Source organism: Heloderma suspectum, chromosome 7 (genome assembly GCF_057233095.1).
Source record: "Heloderma suspectum isolate Gila_16-S chromosome 7, 16-S_ref, whole genome shotgun sequence".
NCBI lineage: Eukaryota > Metazoa > Chordata > Lepidosauria > Squamata > Helodermatidae > Heloderma > Heloderma suspectum.
In genome coordinates this window covers 35149624-35172498 of record NC_139464.1, presented here as the reverse complement: position 1 = coordinate 35172498, position 22875 = coordinate 35149624, and the positions used below count along the sequence as shown (strand labels likewise).

Genomic DNA, 22875 nt, shown 5'->3' with positions numbered 1-22875 from the left:
CATGTCGAACCACTGGAAGAAAACACAGGCGATGGTGAAAACCGGGAATCCTCAGCCATGAGGAATAGCTTGCACATCACGTTCAAACCAGGAAAATTAACACATGCGGCCTGGTGTTATGCTACAGCAGCAGCAAGATTAGTATATAAACGAACTCAAGTCCTAGAGAAGAGGCTGTTGAGCTCAAAGAAACCTGCAGTCTATGTAGGGGCAGGGGTGAGCAAACTGTGGTCCTCCAGATGTCGAGGGACTACAACTCCCATCATCCCGACCGGCTGGGGCTGATGGGAGTCGGCGGCCAACAATTTCTGGAGGGTGATATACAGGGAGGTCACTAGCTCTTCCTCCAACCGAAGCACCGCCCTCTTATCACTAAACCCACCGCGCCGCTGCGCGCATGTTTCCAAGTGGAGAGGGGAGCAGGACATTCTTGCATGCGCTAGTTTGCACCATAGACATAGCGAAACTATAGAGTCACACAACGTGGCAGACTGAAATAACCCTTCCGGTCGAAATTTGAACTGGCACTTTCCTCTCTTAACCTGCGATGCGAAAAATAGAGGGCTTTCGTCAGAGAGATGTTGCAGACTAAAACGAGGCCGCTCCACGTCCGCTGGCAATGGCTACTTTCTAATTGTCCAGAAGTTGAGACTGTATATCACTCTATATTTATATATATCTACAATGCTTTCACGTTCCTGGAGTCGGCGGAGGGCGAGGGGCACCGCTCTCTGACATGTGATCGCGCGAGTTGCGCATGCGCTCTTATCTTCTGCCATCTCTATTGGCCAAAGAGAATCTTCTTCGGTTGCCCTTGGATCGATCTGTCTCTTCTACTATAGAACCAGTATTTAGTATTGTACTATCGGAAGCTGATGTAGGTAAGTGGCAGCGGCAGCTCTGGCCGACGTTAGCAACCAGTCGAGCTTTGTGGGAGGAAAGTGTGCTTGTTTTTTTTGTAGGGACGAAGTATTTGGATTCCTTTCTGGAATTGTGGAAGGACACACGTGTCTGTTGGGCAAGATACGTGTTTATCACATTGGATTTGTTCGATTCGCATTGTCTTGTATGATCTCGGGGTGGAAGAATCCCAACCTAATTGGTTCAGGAACAGGTGGGACATAAAAGCTGAAGATCACTCCTTTTTTCTCCCACAGCGGCTGTAATTAATAACTTGCTAATAAGTAGAACGTCCGAACTGGACAAATTGAACGAGCAGGTTCGGGAATTCAGTGATTCTCAAACTCAGGGGTAGGCGACCTGGTGTCTTCCAGAATGTTGGACTACAACTCCCAGAACCCCTGATCATGGGCCATGCTGGCTGGAGTTTATGGAGTTGTATCCAAAACATCTGGAGGGCACCAGCTTGCCTACCCCCGCTCAAGCTTCTATCCCCCGCTCCCCGGTATTTTCCCACATGATCCTATCCATACATACTCAAAAATAACTCCCAGTGATTTCAGGTTCCAAACAAGTAGGAGTAAGATTAACAGATAGTTTTTCCGGATCATGGCCTTCCATTTCTTGTTTCTCTCTAGTCTACTGCAACATAAACAAGGAGTCCTGTAACATTTTAAAGACAAACACATTATTTGTGGCAGAAGCTTTCCTGGGCTAGCTGTCAAATTGGAGGCCCTATTGATCCAGCATCTAAGATGTTCTATGAATAAAAGATCCCAAATCTCTGCAGTTCCACCTCTATGCTGGCTATTCCTTGTGTGACTTTGAGCACGTTGTTCTATCTTTTTAAAAAACTTGCCATGACTAATGCAGTAAGGATTATAATAAAGCACTTTAAAATATTATTTGTTCTTTATTAAATTTCTTAGACACTTTTCTCAAAAAAAGACTCAAGGGGACCTACAATAGAATTAAAACATACAAAATTTAAAACAGCTACAACAAATTACCCATCAAACTAACTTTTAATGTATAATAGGTGTGCTTGCCAGGATCATCGCCTTGCCTTCACTGTCACTCCCTATTCCATGAGTGTTGTTGGGGTAGCTAGAATACTAGATCTCTGCATTTCCCCCTAGACTGCCTTTTGTCTCCTTTCTCATCTAGGAGGTCAGATTCTCTGTTATGGAAAACCATATCTTAACTACTAGGGCCTTGTCTTGCTCTCTGACTTTTCTTCCAGCTGCTGGCCCCTCTTGGCCATGCCTGCAGGAGTATCTTGGCCTCGCTACCTGAAAATGCTGAGTGCGAGTATGTTGGCCATGTTTGCTGGTGCAGAAGCTGTCCATAGATATTACAGGCCTGATCTTGTAAGTGCCCCCCCACTTGATATATTTCTACCCCACCTTTTGCTTCAGTCATACAATACAATAAACATTGCAACAGTTTCAACCCCTTCTGGCACATGGCATAGCTCTGGGGTAGCATATCCTCCCTTCCTTCCAGGACAGCAGGACTTTTCCCTCTCCAAGAGCAGAGAGGGAGGAGCCATGTTCACCCTTAGATGAGCTGTTGAGCAGTGGCAGTTTGTCTGTTGCCTGAATGGCTGGGCACTCCTTACTCCTTTCTCCCCAGGGCTCTAGATGTCTTTGTTATCCCAAGGCAGAGAACGAAGACATGTAATTTTACTCAGAACTTGGAAATAAGTCCTACAGAACTGGATGGGATTTACTTCCATGTAAAGTCCTACAGAACTGGATGGGATTTACTTCCTTTCGATGCCATCGACCATGGTATCCTTCTGGATAGGTTGTCTGGGTTGGGAGTTGGAGGCACTGCACTGCAGTGGTTCCGCTCCTACTTGGATGGCCGATTCCAGAAGGTGGTGCTGGGGGATTATTGCTCTGTGCCATGGCAATTGTGCCATGGGGTTCCACAGGGCTCTGTTTTATCCCCATGCTGTTTAACATCTACATGAAACCGCTGAGGGAGGTTATCTGGAGGTGTGGGCTGAGGTACCATCAATATGCGGATGACACCCAGCTCTACCTCTCTTTCTCATCAAAACCAGGTGAGGCAGTGCCTGGGCACGGTAATGGACTGGATGAGGGCCAGTAAGCTGAAACTCAATCCAGACAAGACGGAGGTACTGTTAGTGGGTGGTTCGTCTGCCCGGCTAGGTGATATTCAACCTGTTCTGGAGGGGGTTGCACTCCCCCTAAAGGATCATGTTCGTAGTTTGGGGGTGCTCTTGGATCCAGAACTGTCACTTGAGGCACAGGTGAACTCAGTGGCACGGAGCACTTTTTATCAGCTTAGGCTGGTATACCAACTACGCCCTTATCTGGACAGAGATAGCCTAGCTACAGTTATCCATGCTCCGATAACTTCTCATCTGGATTACTGCAATGCGTTATACGTGGGGCTCTCTTTGAAAATGGTCTGGAAACTTCAGCTGGCCCAAAATAGGGCAGCAAGATAGTTAACAGAGACTGGCCTGCAAGCTCATATTACGCCAGTACTTTTTCAGCTGCACTGGCTGCCAGTCCATTTCTGGGCCCAATTCAGAGTGCTGGTATTAACATTCAAAGCCCTTAATGGCTTGGGGCCAGGTTACCTGAAGATCGCCTCCTCCCATATGTGCCTGCCCGGACCTTAAGATCATCGTCAGTGGCCCTTCTCTGTGAGCCCCTGCCAAAGGAAGTGAGGTGGGTGGCTACTAGGAGGGCTTTTTCTGCTGCGGCACCCCGGCTCTGGAATGAGCTCCCTAGTGAGGTTCGCCTGGCACCTGCATTGTATTCCTTTCGGCGCCAGGTGAAGACCTTTTTATTTTCCCAGGCATTTTAGCATTTTAGCTTTCTAAACTTTTAGCTTTGCTGTTTTAAATCTGTATTTTAAACTCTTGCACTGCTGCTAGGTTTTATTGTGGTTGTATTGTTATATTGTGGTTTTAATGTTCTATATATTTTAAATTGTTTTATTGTGTGCTGTTTAGTTTTAATTTTTGTGAACTGCCCAGAGAGCTTTGGCTATTGGGCGGTATAGAAAATAAATAAATGAATGAATGAATGTGCGTAAGATTACAATGTGTAGGTATGTGGTACCCCCAAATCCTATTAAGAGGTCACAATAAAGATAGCTTACACAGAAAATGTTACAACTGCTTCAGTTCAAGAAATTCCTATCTTTTGGCCCTTAATTATATATCTCATAGTTGAATAGGATAGAGGTAGCTAGTTTAGATATGGCTCCTCCACCTGTAAGAATTTCCAGTAAGCGTTGCATAGAATTGTAGCTGTAAATCCAAATAAAGTTTGTAGATGTCAGTGTGATGGATTTGTGTGTTTTTTGTAGTCAATCCCTGAAGTTCCTCCCAAGCCTGGAGAACTCAGAACAGAACTCTTGGGTCTCAAAGAAAGAAAGCGGCAAGTTCAGCCTTCACAACAGTGACCATGCAAGGAATGTCATCGCACCCCGCCATAAACTGTTTAATATTTATAATTCAACCTGTACAACTGGACGTTTTCTAGATACAAGGGATATTAAATTCCTAGCTGTTGTATGCCTGTTTTCTGAAGAGTCCAGAGATTGCCACTTCTACAGCCTGTTCCTTTTGCTTGTCACAAAGACAACCTCCTGCTCAGCTCTGTCCTATTTGCCTCCCTATGTATGTGCTGTGATGGTTCTCAGGATGTGCCACAAGACAACAGCCCCTGCCTATTTCCACCTTTTTCTTAAAAAAAAGTTCATTGCAAGCTGTTGTGATGTGTTAAGTCCTGCAAAGACTTTTGCTGTTAACCCCATCTAGGTTGGGCTGGATGTCTCCTCATACAGTTAGGGTACCACTTATGCTGGCTGGTGAATGCAGGGAGTTGTAGAACTTTTTCTATCTAAATGTGCATAGGATTGCACACTTAGCTCATTAAGTTCCGTATTAAGAAGTTGCAAATGTTTCGACGTGGGCTTTCTGCAGGTAGACTGAACTTGTGGAAGAAGGGCCAGTTGAACACACTTCTGGATGCCCAGGAATGCATTCCTGCCCTAGCAACCTCAGATGAACAAAATACATTTTATTTGTGGCTGATCTTGCAGATAGTTCAATCAATAGCATAGCTGATGTGAAATGTAGCCATTTGAGTTGTCACATGGAAGCACTCAACGCTTCTGCTCTCATACTCATTTCTTGTGCTAGTTACTGGCGAGTACATGTGAATATAGGATTTGTTTTATCCAAATGTACCCTGTTAAATAGAGAGCAGCTGGTATCCTTTGTTAGACCATATTAAGTCTTCAGCCATATTTGATAGAATCTGCCTAGCCTATAGTTTCAGGCTTCTGCATTTTTAACCTACAATAATGGACTTACCACCCTATCACAGCTAAAATCTGGAAGTTCCCATCGTTGCAGATACATGGCTGCTAAAAGTATAGAGTACCTGCCAATTTCTCTTTATATCAATTCCTACCCACCTAGTTTTTGCCCTGATTTATGGGAAATATGCTTGGAATGTTATCTGGAATAAGGCTTTGGGCCACACAAAACTGCTTAGAATTCTATTGCTGCCTCCTTGCATCTCATGGCAATTATTCACTTTCGTGTGTGTTGGATTGTATTCAACCATCCTTCTGCAGATTTCTCTCCTGTACGCCCCACAAATCTGCTCCAGGGTGTTAGGGCAGTGGAGGGCAAAGGAAACTCCTGTTGTGTTAGTGGAAGTCCACATGTAATTATGTCTGTACCCCACTATCCCAAACATCAGCTAGCTGAGTCCTGTTAAGTCCATAAGATGTCAGACTTGTACTTCGCTATTTTTCGGATAAGAGACAAGGAAAGTAGTAATAGAATACAGAGTCTGGCAATGAAGTTTTGATGTTTGCTCTTGGAAGATAGAACTGTAGTAATTCTTGCTATTAACACTTCAAGTAGTCATGTTTCATTTATTTATAAGCCAAGTAGCAAGGTGTCCTCCATGCAGGTGTGAGCCATTAACAGAAAAGCATTGCACAAACTGTTACAAGTGCCATAGAAGGAAGCGAAACTAGACGTAAAGAAACTTTTTTTACAAGGAACATGAGAATTGGTATGGAAGTTGCCCATTATGGCAGTGTGCAAATGTCATGAGTTGCACAAGCATTTGTGGGACAGCACCATTTGCTTGTTTTTCTCTTCTCCCCGAAGTAGTTTATCTCCACCCTTTCAAGGTACTCATGATGGCAGATGCTCCCTTCACCCCACCCCCCAAATTTTATCTTTGCAATAAGCTTAAGTGGTTTAGGCTGGGGGAAAGGAACTGGCCTACAATTAGCCACTGAACCATGCTGGCATGCAGATCTGAACCCAAGTCTCCCACATCCTTTGCTTTCAATTCAGAACCTTTAGATTAGTATAACAGGCTATCAGCAAGGCAAGATAGACCAACTCCAATCCACTTCAAAGCTATCACATGCTCCTGTCTCACTTAAACACACAGGGCAGGGTGTTTTAGTATATGCAGTCAAGGATGGTGTGTGAGAAGAATCATATGGGTAAGGGTGCTATTTACTCTTCTGTACCATACAACGATACATCTTAATTTACCTCAAAGTTCCACCACAGAATAACTACAGCTTTTTGTCATCCATGTCAACATAATTATATATGAAGGGAAATTAACATTACGTCAGTTAAACTTAGATCTTCTCCTACTAAATTCAAAATGTGTCTTGAGGCAATTTGTTCACATGCAGAGAAAAAAAGGAAGCCATTCAATGATCTACTCTATAATGGGTGGGGCAGCCCATAGCCCATGCAATGCCCACCAGTTCCCCACCACACTGCTGATGCCACACAGGGTATGTGAGTAGAGCCATCCCCGCTTGTCCAGTTTCACAGCAAGATGGCTGGTGATGAGGTTAAAGCCTCCTCCACCCACCAATCCCAGTGACCTAGATCAAGATCACTGGGAGGAGGGCAAGGGTGACAGCCTCTCTTCTCTCCCAGCAATCCTTTAGGGGGAGGGGGAGTACATGTGCATGGCCTCAGCTACCCATCGAACATGAGCGGAGCCCTTGGGGAGGTAAAAGCTGCCCATCCCTATATTACACAAATCAGAAATACAGAGTAATACTCATTCTTGGCAAGTAAATTATTCCTCGAGGCTAGAGTTCAAGAACATCCCACTTTTAGATTTGGAGTGGCTATTACAAGTAAGATGTTGCAGCTGTAAGCAATACACAAATATTTCACAGCCTTCCATTCCTGAATACTTTTTTCCCCCCTCTTGAGGACCCCTGAGATTCTAGCCAGCTAGGAACTTTAAAAACTAACGCTACACAGTTAAGCAGAGGCTGCTATAGGTACTGTCCATAGAAGAGTGGGATATATATTAAGGCCAGCAGCTTTAAAGCTCTTATAAAGTAACTCCTATCTTAAGACTTTCCTCTTCTGCTGTTTCTCCTGCTACAAGATACTGAACTAGCAGACTGACTGATTACTTCCAAGCAAGTAAGTACTTCAGTGCCCCATACAGCAATTGGTGTGAACATTTTAATTTTGTACACATGACAAGATTTTACACCAAGTAGTCAGTTAAATAGTACAAATTTACATTGTGAGGAATGTTTAAAAAATGCAACTTAAAAAAATCCTCTTCTGCCCATAACCCTAAGCCTCCCCCCAACATTTTACAGTGAAAAAAACACAAATTTAGTTCACATTGCTGCTTCATCCCAGACACAGGATACTATTTGTGAGTGCGTTTTACAATTCATCTTTTACATCTGTGGACTCCTGCAAGGAAACAAAGAAAGGATTACTTAAAATGTTTCAAGACACTAGCGCTTGCTGTCTACAAAGTAATGCTGGGCAGGACTCCCAGTAAAATGCAATTTCTAGGTTTGCTACTTGATAGGGATAAAAATAAGGTACACTATCTGCCATGTTTATATTACTCTTCTCACTTGCTGGGGCAGTTCAATGGATGCAATTGAAATCAACCAAATACACAATCATGCCAAAAGATTTATGTATCTCCACAGCAGAAATTGTCCTACTAGATAGAAATGCAGGGCTGTATTATTGGGGGGAAAGGGGAGAAGGCAGGAGTTCTCCTTTGGAGAAAAAGTATTAGAATTCCATCTTTACTGATGTTAAAATTGTGTTCAAAAGAAACCAAAACATTGATGTGCCACTGTAGAATCTATATCTTGCTCTAACAGTAGTTCACTGAATCAATGAAAACACTGGACATTGTAAAATCCCAGTTCTATTTAAGTTTTCCATTAATTTCTGTATGGGGCAAGCCTCTACAGCAAAGCCTTCCCCAACCTGCTGCCCCCCAGAGGTTTTGGACTTCAACTCCCATCAGCCCTTCCCAGCATGGCTAATAGGGATGCTGGGTGGTGTAGTCCAAAACATCTAAAAAGCATTAAGTTGGGGAAGCTTACATCAACAATTGTAGGTCAAATGAAAGTTCCACTAAAATTGAACTAGATAACCTGAAGTCCCCAATGTGGCTTCTGACCACACGTTGGAAGTATGCAAGAGTCCTTAGATAGTTAAGGCCAAGTGATTTTTTTAGCTATGTTCATATCCTGCTTTTGCAACTAACATGAGCAGTGGCAAAACATGGTGATTGACAAGAGCTGGTGTTGTAAGAGACAACATGTTAAACAACTTTCTTCACCATTCTGCCTTAACCACACTAACCTTTTTCTCTGTTTCACTGTCTTCAGCATCTTCATCAGCTTCAACTTCCTCCTCTTGTTCTACCTCTTCAGCAGCCTCTTCTGGTTCTTCAGGCTCCTCTTCCACCTTTCAGAAATAATTTAATTTACTGAATGAAAGACTTCCACACCAATATACTTTATCACATGATAGTAACTTTTCATCAATATGAGGTGCAATAATTTTTAGAAGCTCTGTGGACAATGCAGGATTAGTCATTAAGACTTCATTTTGAAGAACCAGTATCAAATTTAAGCACTAGTTCCAATGGCCAAATTTCTAGAAAGGTCACTGGAACCAGGATTTGTCAAGAGCCACTTAACTTCACTCATTAGGTTTTACCAAACTGGGTCTCTGTTAAAGCAACTATACCACAGAAGCACTGTAGGTGAATGGCTTTCCAGAAAAAGGAACAGTTTTATTTATTTATTTATTTATTGCATTTATATCCCGCCTTTTTTCCTCTTGCAAGGAACCCAAGGCGGTCTACATTATCCTCCTCCTCTCCGTTGTATCCTCACAACAACAACCCTGTGAGATAGGTTGGGCTGAGAGTCTGTGACTGGCCCAAAGTCACCCAGTGAGCTTCCACGGCCAAGTGGGGACTAGAGCCCAGATCTCCCGGCTCCCAGTCCACCACTCTCACCACCACACTACACTGGCTCTCACAGTTGAGGCCTGTTGTATATAGCATTTCATGAGATTTAGCATTTGACCAGATTAACTTATCGTCCAATGATCCTTGAACTTTCCTGCAACCAAGTTCCTGCAATGTATCAAGTACAGTAAGTGCTTTTAGAATGGAGACCTAATTAAGCCATGAACACAAATGCCAGTTTGAGGGACTATACACTTGCCTGACATTTTGACTAACCTTTTCCTCTGGGTCAATATTCAGACTCAAACGAAGCATTCTTTCTATCCTTTGTTCATATTCCTTTGTATCTGCAAGCAGATAACCTGATCTAAGGGTAGCAGTCTCAAGTAAAACCACAGCAAGATCTGCCACTGTTTGATCATCTTCATTTTCCTGATTAAAAGAATAACACAGGAGTTAATACAACAAAAAATATTATAGCCCAATACGTTGTAGCAATGAGTTATCCCAGCATTTGGCATTGTGGAAAAACCAAGTTCCTTTAATAGTTTAAAAGTTTTCTATGCTTGAAGGATGCAAGAATAGGACTCAACTCCAGTACAGACCACAAGTATCCTGAAATGTTCTTACCTGAACACGCCTGAGCATGTCTTTTATGAGAGGATGTCTAGGGTTGATTTCGAATGTCTTCTTTTGGCTTGCATAGTAACTAAAAGGGAAAAATTGAATATTTGAGGGCGACTAAATATATTCTATTGTCATGTTACACTATTTTGGGATGAGACTTCCGAACTTTAACAATACTCTTTAGAAAGTTTCTAAAGTTACAGAAGGGACAAACAGGGTTGGCAATTCGGTGATTTCAGGCAAAGACAGAATTGCAGTTGGTTGTATGACATGGTGTTGTGCGGTGGATGTTTACTAAAAAGCATGTCCCACCATGTAGCCCTAGTGTAGAAGTTTCAAACAGTATTCTTGCATCATTTACCAAATTCATATCATAGTTATATCCAATGTCTGTCCACCAGCAGGAAGGATTCCTCTCCCCCATCAGCCCCCCCAAGTCTGTTCTGAAGGGTTAGGGACCCTCAAGGAGATTTGGGGAGCTCAGGGATGTAGAGAAAAGGGAAGTCCAATTTTTCTCCTCATGCAGCACTGAATAGAACCCACATTTAGAGTTCTATGTTCAACTGAGATGAATTTAACATTAGATGCATAGACTTTCCAAAAGACTGGGGTAAGGTGGCAACCATTTTGGAAGACTGAGTTATTTGCATTTACCCAAGTAAATCCAAAACTTGGTTACATCTTTGGATTCAAAAATGCCCAATTCATATGAATCGATACTATGCAAAAATAACCATTGTTGGCAGAGAAGCATCTGGGGCAGAGTGGTAGGCGGCAGTATTGCAACTGAAACTCTCCCCACGACCTGAGTTTGATCCCAGTGGAAGCTGGGTCTCAGGTAGCCAGCTCAGGTTAACTCAGCCTTCCATCCTTCCAAGGTCGGTAAAATGAGTACCCAGCTGACTGCGGAAGGCAAATGGCAAACCACCCTGCTATAGTCTGCCATGAAAACGCCAGCATAAGCGGCATCCCTCTATGGGTAAGTAATGATCCGGTGCTTGCACAGGAGGAACCTTTCCTTTCCTTATTTGGATTGCTTTATAGTGGCATGAACCTTTGTAATCAAAAGGGTGCTTTACTTACACCTGATGAATGTAGATTTTAAATAAAATTAATAGCTCTTTGGTCTACAAAAGGACAGGACTTAAAAAGGGTTGCAACTAAAAACATTTCCTTATCTAATAGGTCAGCTCCTGACTAATTATTTCATTTCCATCTTTCTTTTTACATACTTTAAAACTGAAGATTTGCATGAAAACTCAAACTTTACATCAGCTAGTTTCTTAATTTTCTGTTATGTCCTGGTATAGACCTATTTCTAGTATGGTTGAGAGCTGTATGCAGTAATTTTAAGGACTGGTATACAGCCCTTCCTAGGCTCAAAGCAATTTGTTAAAAAAAAGTAACAGAATATAAAACCATAACTATATGTAACAGACATCTTAACCCAAAAATAAAATTTAGCAGCCAGTGAACACACACCTTATCAGATCAGTCTCCAAAAAGTCACCTGAAGTGAATGGATCTTGCAGCCCTTTCAGAAGGCCATGAGGGTGAAGCTATTCCCGACCCAGGATTAAAATGACAGAACCCCTGGGCAAGCCACAAGGGCTCAGCTACTAGCCGTTAATTATCTTCTCACATAGCAAAACTAGGGTAAATGGTGCAGAGTCCAATCAAAAGTATCTTAAGTAGCATGGAGGTTCAATACAGGGAGGGAGTGGTGGTCTTTAAGATGTATTAGTCCTGGACTAAGTGTAACAGATTGAAGGCTATGAGCAGTTGAATTTGAACACTATTCTGAAGTAATTTCTTTATTTTGACACCAAGTATTTAATGGAATAGTTTTTACTTCCAATTTTGGAAGTAGATTCCTGCCAACTGCTAAATAATTACTTGAGGTCTGACCTGCAAGATCTAAGGGGCTTACTAGAAGTTAAGGAAAGTGGAAGACATGATTCAGACTTAATGCTTTGCAAGGTAAGTCCACCTAGAGGTTCTAGAGCAGGGGTGGGCAGAAGGTAGGTCTGGATCTACTGGTAGTTCCCTGGGTGATATGCAGCTGATAGCAGGCATTTTTGACTCCCAATTATTTAACAGGAGCAACAAAATGATCTACCCCCACTTCTAAATTATACCACTACATTTAAGAAAGCTTGGATTATTCCTGGGCTCACAATTCTTTAATTTCAAATGTAAGACTTTTGCATCAGGCTCCAGCTGGTGGATGTCAGGGCTCTAGTAAAAAAAAGAAAAGAAAAAAAAAGATCCCACAAGCCTGACGCTTGCCCACCACTGCTCTAGAGACAAGGAGTACTTTCTTCAGAAGACTACCAGCCTGTATAGAATAAATTAACTATTATTATATAACATCTAGAAGGCACTTCTGAAAAATTGATGCCTTACTTTGTGGAGATGTCTTTGCCAGTCTGGTAAGCCTGAGCCTTCATAATTCTTTCCATATTGCCAGACCATCCATACTGACTAGCCACAAGAGCACATGGGGACTGAGTTAACCGCTGTGACAACACTGCTTTTTCAATCTAAAACAGAAAAACACTATTGTGAAGTTAAACATAGCAATAAACATTTCTGTGAGAGCACCGAATTAGTATGCACATACCTTATCCTTTAGAGCTTTATCTTTCATCCAAGTTAGAAGGGGTTCATATTCTTTTTCTAAAGCTTCACGGGCTTCCTTCAACTTTTCACTTTCATCAAATTTCACTCCTTCCTTAGCAACATTCTGGAACCTTTTGTTATCAAACTCTGGGAGAGCCTGGATGCAATATTCATCTACAGGCTCAGTCAAATAGATTACTTCATAACCCTTCTTCAGAAGCCGTTCTACAAATGGTGAAGATTCAGCCTACAAAGCAAGTTCAAACATGAAGACAATACTACAGGATTCCAAACCACACATTTAGCATCAACAACACAGTAGTTTTGTAAAGAGTTTTACTACTATATTCCCATGTCATAAAAGTTTTAATGACAGCAATAGAAGGATTCAATAATGGATCACCATGACAGTTCCATTTTTTACCTCCTTTCTGCTTGAGCCAGCCATGAAATAGATTTTGTCCTGTTTCTCCTTCATTCTTTCTACATATTGGTCTAGACTAGTAAGGTTGCTCTCATGGTGAGAAGATTGGAAACGAAGTAGTTTAGCTAGTCGGGTACGATTTGAATGATCCTCAATTACTCCAAGTTTGACGTTTGTGCCAAATTCTTTCCAGAATGTGTCATTGTATTGTTCTTCGGCAATCTTCTTAATCATATCAAGTGTTTTGCGGACAAGTTTCTTTCTGATAACCTAAACATGCATGGAGATAAATGCAAGGACAATTGTATTTGACAACTTCCAGAGCATCTGGAGTTTTGAGAAAGGTAAGAAGTTATAGTGTAAGTTAATGCATCATGATGGCATATTCCCATAAATGCTCTCTCACTAAAAGATCTCTTGCTCTCATCTGCAAGAGACCTTAATATGGCTGCTTTGTCCAGCTTCCAGAAGAATCTACATTCCTCCCTTCATCCCCAATATCACACTGCTAAAACTGGGAATAAGTTGGTAGCTGGACTGTTGTAAGAAATCGAACCCCATCCTGTTCTTTTTGCTGAGAAAGAGATCTGTCTGTGGGCTGATAATGGCTCCACACTTCAGATAAAGCAAGCAAACTCTGACCCCAAACTCTTTAGACAAAACAGAGAGGCTTCACATTCCCTCCTAATTTTTAGGTATTGTCTGTTCTACAGCTCATGCTATAAAGCCTAATAAATTAACCCCAGAAAGCCGTAGTTAAAATTGAGTCTAATCAGTAAGTGACATACCTTTAGCAGTTTGTGCTGCTGGAGAGTCTCACGAGATACATTTAGAGGAAGATCATCTGAATCTACCTACAGTTAAAAGAGGACCATTTAGAGAGGCTTGTTAAAAAAAAAAGAAAGAAAGAAAGTGGGATTTAAACAGGCCACTGCCCATTATTCCTGAAGATACTTACAACACCCTTGACAAAGTTTAGGTATTTGGGCATCATGTCATGGAAGTCATCTGTGATGAATACTCTCCGGACATACAGCTGAAAGACAACAAAATCATTAATGCTATTTCTGCAACTCTTCCGACTTTTTTTTTTTTAATGAGTTTACATGTTATTTTTACCTTTATAAAGTCACTCTTTTTGGATCCATATTCATCAAATAAGCCACGTGGAGCAGTGGTGGGAACAAACAAGATGGACTTGAACGTCACCTCTCCCTCAGCAGTAAAATGAATGTAAGTCATAGGATCATCAGGCTCCTGCAGAAAGATTGGCAATCAGTTTTCAGTTCCACAAATGAAGAAACTGGTTTCAAACACATGGAGTTTGTGCTTCCCTCACTCCAGCCAGGATCCAGTTTCTCAGACAGGCACCACATACTAGCCCCAGCATGTCGACTATTGAAAAAGTTTCAGGGCTAAAGGCATACCATATTTAGCCCAGGCATCTACCCTGAACATCAGCCCACAAGCTGCATCTGTTCACATTTTCTCCTCAACCCTATTACTACTATGGACTCTGATTGCCGTGCAGTGTTTCTATTCTAATCCCAAGATGCAAGAGCAAGAACACCTTAGAAAAGGATTTGTAGAAAGCTTTGTATTCGTCTTCTTCCACTTCTTTAGATGGTCTCTGCCAAATTGGCTTGATGTCATTCATAAGCTCCCAATCCCAGACAGTTTTCTCAACCTGAAAAATATTTCGGAATCATTCATTCACAGAACTCCTGAAAGGTTTTTTCACATTTAACTTATGCTTTCAAGGAACTACAATGGTAGAAGCATATATACACACACACACACACAAATGGAACAACATATCTTTAGCTTGCATGTTACATAATGGCATATTACTTTGTTATTTATACCCCCTTCCTTCCAAGATGGAACTCAAGGCAGGGTGCATAGAATTCCCAGGGTGTTGCCCGTCTAAAAACTAACTAGAGCCAGATCTGCTTAGCTTCCAAGTCACTACATCATGTGCCTTCCGAATCAACTTATTATGCATCATGCAAACATAAGAGGAATCTCTTTTCTGCGACAGCAGCAATCAAGGAACTTTGAAGTAGTAATACAAGCAAGGATGAATGCCGAGATTATGACAACAGAAAATAGCAGGCAAGTCTTGGTCTGCCTGTAGATATACATGTCCCTGCACATAATTACTTGTATATAACTTAGAAAAACAACTGGGACCTGCAACAAAATATTGTCGTGTGGAGTTCTGCTCAGGATTCCAGATACTACATCCCATTCCAACTCCCTCTCCAACTCCTGCAACAGTCAGTGCCCACTGCATATGCACAGTCCTTACTGGGTCTGTTTTTTGGGGGGTCCCTTAGGCATTTTTTGGTACTTCTAATCTTGGGCTTCCCCAGGCCTGCCGATAGCTCCCTTCGTGTGTGTAAATTGTGCATTTTGCCTTTGTGAGGAGACCAGCACTCAGTGAACTGAGATCACTCTTCGTACATGATGACTTATACATCTAGAAATATACAATCCTATATACACTACTCTCATCTGGATAGATTTACTGATTCACCCAAGTCTAACTGACAGTTGTTTTGGAGTTAAAGTTTCACTACTCAAGCCACTTTAAAACATGAAGAAATCTTGCCATTTTAGTTTTTGGCTTTTTCTCTTCATCTTCTTCCTCCACTGCAGCTTCCTCATCTGTCTCATCTTTGTCTTTTACTTCTTCATCTTCAATAGGTTCTTGTACAGTTTCAGTCTGCAGAAAAAATTGAAGGTGAATTCACATATTTTGTTGTATGCTTTGCAAATTTTCCCATACAGTCCATCATAAATACGTTATGGGATTGGAGCTAATCTGAACTTGTCATGCTGCATTTAAGCAAGTAAAGCTGTAAACATTCTATAAATAACCACCAGAAGCATCACATGCAAATTTATGCTGTTCGCTATTATAGGCAAGTCAAGTGTGTTGCTGCTAAAACCTAGTTTCTAGTTATCAGGGAGCCTTTAGAATCCCCAGGAAATCACAGGCTCATTTAATTGCTTAACGTTAACAAATGTCTTATGGACACTGCTGTATAAAAGTGATCCAAGAAGGGTCTCTGAGGACTTCGCTTTGTCTACTAGGTGATGAATTCTTATAGACTGCTTTGCAATCTCATTTGTTTAAGCAGACCCTTGTTTTTCAGGTCAAACTTCTATAGGTAGTTTTTTCTTTGTGCTCAAGTACAGATAGCAGCAGACTCATTAAGAAAGCACATAAACTTTTGTTTCTACAAACTGACTTTCAACACTGATACCACCTAGATTAACCACTTTACAAGTTAACAATATTAGGAATGTTTACCTTGCTACTCCATACATATATAGGGAAGTTTATGAACTGTGAGTATTTCTTGACCAAGTTTTTAACTGTATCCAGCTCAAGATAGTCTGAAGCTTCTTCCTTCAGAACAAGGCTGAGAAACAGAATAAGTCATTCGTCACTGCATTAGTTCAAAGCAACAGTTTTATATTAAATTTGCATTTCAGGTGAAAATCAGCACTGTGTTTCTATACTTTCCTAGGCCTTTGAACCAAGTTACCCAAACTGAAATATCAATAAAATACTATAACACAAATTCTTACTATGCACGATACAACTGATAAATGCTACCACCGTGTTGGCAGCCTAACCTGGATACTTTAAACATACACAACCCCAGCATTTCAAGTACAATATGTTCCTTTTGTCAAAAGCAATTTTGCCTGGTATCAGTAGTCCTAGCCTCTTTAATGATAATTTGAGATAGCAATTGCACATTAGGTGTTGCTAATGAGAATTCCTATGAGTAGAGAGCAATACACCACAGCACCTGGTGCTTCCATCTATGTCTTACCCAAAATCTAGCTATATGTGCAAGATTACAGAAGCAGGGAGCCAACACAAAGGCCAGATTGTTCCTTGCTGTTGCGCAGGGTGTAATTATTTTCAATCAAGTTTTGTACTGATACTTCAAAAATGGTGTAAATCTGACCACTAAATAGAGTATTATTTACACTGTATGATGGGATACTTTTGTATAATTACTTTATATTATTTTTTTTAGGTAACATGTTCTAAAGACTAGCAAAAGTGAAGTTGTTTAATGGATAACGTTGCTGGTTACCTGCATTATTTAGATGATTAACCCAGTTATTCTTGGAGAAACATGGTATTTACGATTTTTTAAAAAATCCATATTTTAAATCTATTTTTATGTACCTTGCTATCACACCTACACACTATTTCAACCATGGACCAAACTAAAGATACTTTCTGAGAAAGTCATGCACTTCTCTATTTTCCAGCAACAGACACCTTCAGCAGATCCTAATGGAATCCTATACTTAACAAGTGCTTCACCCTACTTACAATAAAAGCCATTCCCTACAGAGTGAAAATAGTGCAGAATTTTGCCACTTGCTAGGTAAGGAATCAGAAAGTAGCAATCTGAAGTCCTTCTGTTGCACAGCACAGATCAGCTGTGACATCATGGTACTGAAGACAAAGTAGTAGATCCAGCCAGAGATATCACAGCAGGGTGGGGAGTTTTAATACTAATCTTAGGCACGTGGAAGTATTAAACCCCTTGGTTAGGGACATTTGTGCCCTACTTTGCAGGCTTTATCTTTAGAATCTGCTGACAGGTCTAAGACAATGTACAGTACTCAGCAGAAGCCAAACGTATCTGTTTTCATTAATGAGTAATGTACTTAGAACACTTGCAATACTTACGTTATAGTAGTGCCTCGTCCCAAGGTGTCTCCTCGAGGATCATCAATTACAGAGAACTCGTTTGAGTTAGATTCCCAGATGTGTTGAGTATCATTGTTGTGCTTTGATGTGACAATAACCCTGTCTGCTACAAGGAAAGCAGAGTAGAACCCAACACCAAACTGACCAATCAACTCAGAAGTTGACTGGTTCTCTTCATGCATCTCAGTTATCTTGTTTAGAAATTCACTTGTACCAGACTTGGCAATGGTACCCAAGTTTTTGATTAGCTCTTCTTTGGTCATGCCAATGCCAGTGTCTGTAACATGAAGCATATTCTTCTCTTTATCACACTGCAAAAAAACAAACAAACAAACTCAGAACTCATTGTCTCATCAATTCAACCCATCACCACAAATACATCAATTAAAGCATTACTTTATAAGTAATTCTAATGCAAGACATTAGCCCTTAACCATTCTATGTCATACCATCAATATCTTCCTTCACATGCAGTAAGAAAACAGCAAGCCACTTCCTAGTTTATGGATTTATACCCTGCCTTTTAAAAAGTATTCTCAAAGTAGTTTACAAAGTTCTATGATAAAATTTTGTAACAGTAAAAACAAAAATACATGTAATACAAGGAAAACTTTACTCCAAGGCTGCAGTAAGAGAAACAGAACTGGCATCTTACCTTAATTTTTATTGTAAGTTCTTCATTACCAGAAAGAGCATTTTCATCAGTTAGTGATATCAGTCGTATTTTATCTAGAGCATCAGATGCATTTGAAATCAATTCCCTCAGAAAGATCTAGAGTAAATTTTTAAAAACAGTCAGACACATGCATATAGAAATATTTGTACCAGTACTGACGTGCAATTAATATATAGCTTACCTCTTTATTTTTGTAAAGAGAGTTGATAATAAGCTTCATCATTCTGTTTACTTCAGCCTGGAAGGCAAATTTTTCTGACTTCTCTCTAATTTGTTTTATCTGGGATGCATTTAAGCCATCCAACTGAATAGACTCCTCTTCCCTGTAGACAGAAAATACCAGTTTTATTGTATTTTTAAACCACTGGATAACCCAAGTTCTCTAGATGGTGATTATGTATTGAGTTATCTTTAAGTTCTAGTAAATTAAGTTTTTGTTCTGCAAGTATGGATATATGTTCCTTGCTGCAATTGGAATGACCCCTATCTGAAATCCAAGCCTTCAGAGGCAACAAGAATTCTGAACTTTGTAGTGTTTGCCTACTCTGTACCAGGGTCTATTAGAATGGAAACTTTCATACTCAACTGTTTAGTTAGGTATAAGATTTATTTATTTCATTTTTATACTATCCAATAGTCAAAGCTCTCTGGGTGGTTCACAAAATTAAAACCACAAAAATACAACAGAAAATACAATATAAAACATAGATAAAACTAGAGAATAAAAATACAACCAGAGTAAAACCTAGAAGTAGTGCAGATACTTAAAATGCAATAGCAGATTTAAGACAGCAGACCTAAAAAACTGGAATACTAAAAATGCCTGGAAAGATAAAAAGGTCTTCACCTGGTGCTGGAAAGAGTGCAACATAGGTACCAGGCAAACTTCTGCCTTACATCTTTTGGCAGGGGCTCCTGCAGAAGGACTCCTGAAGATGACCTTAGGGTCCAGGCAGGTACATATGGGAGGAGGTGATCCTTCAAATAACCTGGCCCAAGCCTTTTAGGACTCTGAATACCAGCACTTTGAATCTGGCCCGATTCAAATATGCTCCCCCTTTCAATTTTTACCAGTAATCAGAGTGGCTTGAACAACATATCTGGCAGACATCAGCTTTTTGGGTGGCCTGGAAGTACCATAACTACTTGGAAGCACCTTACAACTTCCTTGTTTAGAGGGAGAGAAGTACAAGTGTTGTGTTTTCAGATGTTTTGGCAATCAAAATACCTTGGATTGCAAATGTATTACCTTTTCAGGTCTCTAGCTCACAGGGAGCTATTCTAGCAATTTTGATACTCCCAATAGTGTGTGATGTCAGAACATCCTTATGCACACAATTCCAGAATGTTATGGGATTCATCAAGACAGTTCAGTATTACAAAGGACAGAGCTCTAAGATAACATGTCATGTTCTATAAATAGCATGTTATAAAGCTTTATCAGCAATTGGTAAAGAAGAGGAGTCACAGAGAAAACTCTTATCTCCTTCCCCATCAGCAGTGAAGGCTCAAGCATCAACAAGCAAATCCCTCCTAGCATCTTGCTGCTGGGTCAAGATGAGATTGATTACTGTGCAAGTTATAAGATGTGATTCCCTCATATTATCAATTGTTCTCCGATCACAAAACCAGGCTGCGTCATGATAACCAATCCTCTCTGTGGCTGTGCAAAATGAGCACTTGACAGATCTCCCTTACCCCACTCTCAGTTCCAATTTTAGCTACTGTCCACTTCCTAGCGTAAGAATTCCATGGAGTGCTTCTGATTGCTGTTCGATTTCTCATCCTCATGGAATCTCCAGGTTGAGAAGCCCCAATACAGCTACACAAAGTAAACCTTTGCTTCTTATGGTTCATGTGATTGTAGTTGCCACGGCAAGCAAGTTATTCAGTATAGAAAAGCATGCAGCACCTTGTAGAAACCAACTCTCTTTAGGAAAAGTAAATAAGCTTATTGGTCTAAGATTTTGGTTTAACAATAGTATATCTAACAAAGCACTAATGTTCCCAATTAGATTATGTCCTAGAACACTTTGTACAAGTTACTTTATTGCGATTGATAAGTTTCTACTTGGATATACTTACTTGGATAAGGTTTTTCCAGCCCTGTGGATAAATGGCAAAAATTCTACCAAACAAACTGACCATCATTATAATCTGACTATAAACCAAAAGTATGTCAGTATGGAACCTAATGAATATTTTAAAACAAGGTATCAGACTTTTACCCTAACCCTAACTACCTTTACTTGGAGGCATATCTCATTTAAGCCAATTTGGGAAGCATGTGTTCAGAGTGTACATTTTTTCCAGCTTTACAGAGTTATTTCCAAAACAAACCTCTGAACAACTTCATCATCTGTTCGGGATCCTTCCCTGCTTTTACCCATGTCATCTTCCACGGTGCCATCCACATCGAGCTCATCAGCTCGGGCTGAGGCTGAAAAAAAGGTAAGTTTTGGACAGGTTAGTACCAGGGCAGTCACTCAAAGCAAGGCAGCTGATCCCTGCAGACATGCATACAACATAGAGGAACTGGACAACACTTTATGATCATGGAATTTTTCAAAGTAGGAAATGGGACTCTCTGAGCATTCCACCACTCCTATCATATTGACTTACACTACTATGGGAAACCTAGTTGGCATTTGCTGGGCTATGTTAGTGATGTTTCTCCCAATTAAGCTGGATATATTCTATAAAGGAAGGAAATCTAATTTGCATAAACACAAAGCTTATGAAGCAATCTTTTAAGCCACACTCCACTGTGGTGAGAAACTGAATAAGGGCGCGACCCTATGCAAGTTTAGACAGAAGAATATCTTACAACACCCAGCATGCCCCAGCCAGCCATGCTGGCTAGGGCATGCTGGGAGTTGTAGGACTTTTTTCCTGCCGGGTAAGATCGCACTTTAAAAGAGCCAGCTGAACAGGACATAACTGTCGACTGGGTAGAAAGTTCTCTCTGATTTTAAGGACATGGTAATAAGAGGCTGCAGCACAAGTAGACAGCAAATGGGTGCTCCCAAGAGGAGATGATGAAGTCAGCCATTTGCTCAGCACTCCTGTCTTTGCATGGTCAAGTAGGGGAGCACTGTTGCCAATGTACATGGCAAAATAATGAATAGGACTGCTATGTGCAGCCGGCCCAGTCCAATGTCCAAAGCCAACCCTGTTCATTAGCCATTTATCTCAGAGTTTCACTTCTCCTTAAAATCACTCTTAATCTTCACACTTGCCCTGATAACCCACCTCGTAGATTTCTTGAAGCACTCTAATGAAGTTTTTACACATACCCAGAATACAAAGGCCCTTTCCCCTTCACATAGTCAAGAACACAATTTTTTGTTCTTGTTGTTTGTTGAAACTTAAAATAAAAAAATGGTTTAAAAAACAATGAAGAACTAGCACTTTATTTCAAATGCTTCCCACCTAATTACCCGGGTGGCAAAGCCCCACCTATTCTCCCCCACAGCTCAGACATACAGTACAAAGCCTTTTAGACAGGTGTTTACTCAGAAGTAAACTCCACTGAGCCCAACAGGTCTCACTCCCGAGTTTAGCGGGCCAAAGGCAGAAGCTTGAGGGCAATCTTTAAAAGTGCGATGCTAAGCAGGTTTTACTTAAGAGGAAAACAAGTATCGCCGAAGCTAATACACTCCACCTTTACAGGGCCCCCACAAACACATTTTAATCCACACACACACACACACACACTTGACAGAAGTACGAGGATGTCTCCATCCTGCCACCACCACCCCTGAGAAAAACAAAAACGCCGGCAGATGAATTTAACGGGCCACAGAAGTTGGCCTGAGGTAATAGGTGGCAAGGACGCGCAATTAAAAGGGGTCCCCCCAACCGCCACCCGCGGAATGTTCCAGAAACCCCTCCCCCACCGCCACTCACCGGCCAGGAGGAGAAGGCAGAAGAGGCCGAGCGCCCACAGCGGCTTCATCGCGGCGGTACCAGGAGCGGACTGAGGTGTGATCTACCCTGGACAGCACCTGCCCCCCACGCGCGCGCCGAAGGACAGGGACTTGGGGCCGTCGGAAAAGGGAGAAAAAACCCTCCCCCTCGGAGCGACTCCCTCCTTGCACCTTAACGACCAAAGCCACTAATCCAAGCCCGCCCGCCCCCCAAGCTTATCACTAGCGAACGCCGTTGGGTGGGGGGAAGGGCCTCCCGGCCGCGCCAATCAGAGCGCACCACGCCAAACACGGGACCAATAGGGCGACGCGAGAGGAGGGGCGGAGCTCTCTTCCCGCCAATCGCCGCCTTCCAGGTGAGATTTCCCGGCGCCAGAGCGTGGCTGGGCTCGATTGGTTGTTGCTATGTTAACGGGCCAATCAGTGTCGAAGGCGGGAGTAAGAGGCCTGGTTTGCGTCCCCCCCTCCCCGCTACGTTTATTTAAGGTGAATGTGGCGCTGATTGCTTCTGCGAACTAAACGTGAGTGTGGATTTTTTTTTTAAAAAAATGTACAGATACACGTTTAACGCCCCCACGAGTACTTCCGGGGCAAAATGACACGTTTCTATGACAACCTTCACCCCCGCTTTTGTGCCTATCACG

The 22875-nt window shown here is 41.6% G+C and overlaps 2 protein-coding genes across 2 annotated transcripts; one reads left to right on the top strand and one right to left on the bottom strand.

The window, feature by feature from the left end:
* The first annotated feature begins 783 nt into the window (after positions 1-783).
* Positions 784-5815, top strand: UQCC6 (ubiquinol-cytochrome c reductase complex assembly factor 6). Its single transcript, XM_084809625.1, has 3 exons — positions 784-881; positions 2144-2270; positions 4255-5815. The coding sequence occupies exons 2-3, from the start codon at positions 2163-2165 to the stop codon at positions 4348-4350; spliced, it is 204 nt and encodes a 67-aa protein (XP_084665751.1). The 5' UTR covers positions 784-881; positions 2144-2162; the 3' UTR covers positions 4351-5815.
* On the bottom strand, positions 5726-22421 carry HSP90B1 (heat shock protein 90 beta family member 1). The gene is made up of 18 exons (XM_084809624.1): positions 22212-22421; positions 20643-20742; positions 18484-18625; positions 18282-18398; positions 17606-17937; positions 16196-16307; positions 15491-15604; positions 14447-14563; positions 13996-14133; positions 13835-13912; positions 13665-13730; positions 12877-13146; positions 12454-12699; positions 12237-12373; positions 9834-9912; positions 9480-9635; positions 8588-8692; positions 5726-7669 (listed from the first exon to the last, which is right to left on the bottom strand). Exons 1-18 carry the CDS (start codon positions 22258-22260, stop codon positions 7640-7642), a joined length of 2388 nt encoding a protein of 795 aa, XP_084665750.1. The 5' UTR covers positions 22261-22421; the 3' UTR covers positions 5726-7639.
* Between the last annotated feature and the right edge of the window lie 454 nt (positions 22422-22875).

Excerpts from the sequence above, each read along its gene's own strand:
- UQCC6 (XM_084809625.1), top strand. The coding sequence starts at position 2,163 with ATGCCTGCAGGAGTATCTTGGCCTCGCTACCTGAAAATGCTGAGTGCG. Across the intron at positions 2,271-4,254 it reads GATATTACAGGCCTGATCTT|TCAATCCCTGAAGTTCCTCC; the intron begins GTAAGTGCCCCC and ends TGTTTTTTGTAG.
- HSP90B1 (XM_084809624.1), bottom strand. The coding sequence starts at position 22,260 with ATGAAGCCGCTGTGGGCGCTCGGCCTCTTCTGCCTTCTCCTCCTGGCC. Across the intron at positions 15,605-16,195 it reads TATATGTATGGAGTAGCAAG|ACTGAAACTGTACAAGAACC; the intron begins GTAAACATTCCT and ends TTTTTTCTGCAG. Across the intron at positions 13,913-13,995 it reads AAAAGAGTGACTTTATAAAG|CTGTATGTCCGGAGAGTATT; the intron begins GTAAAAATAACA and ends GTTGTCTTTCAG.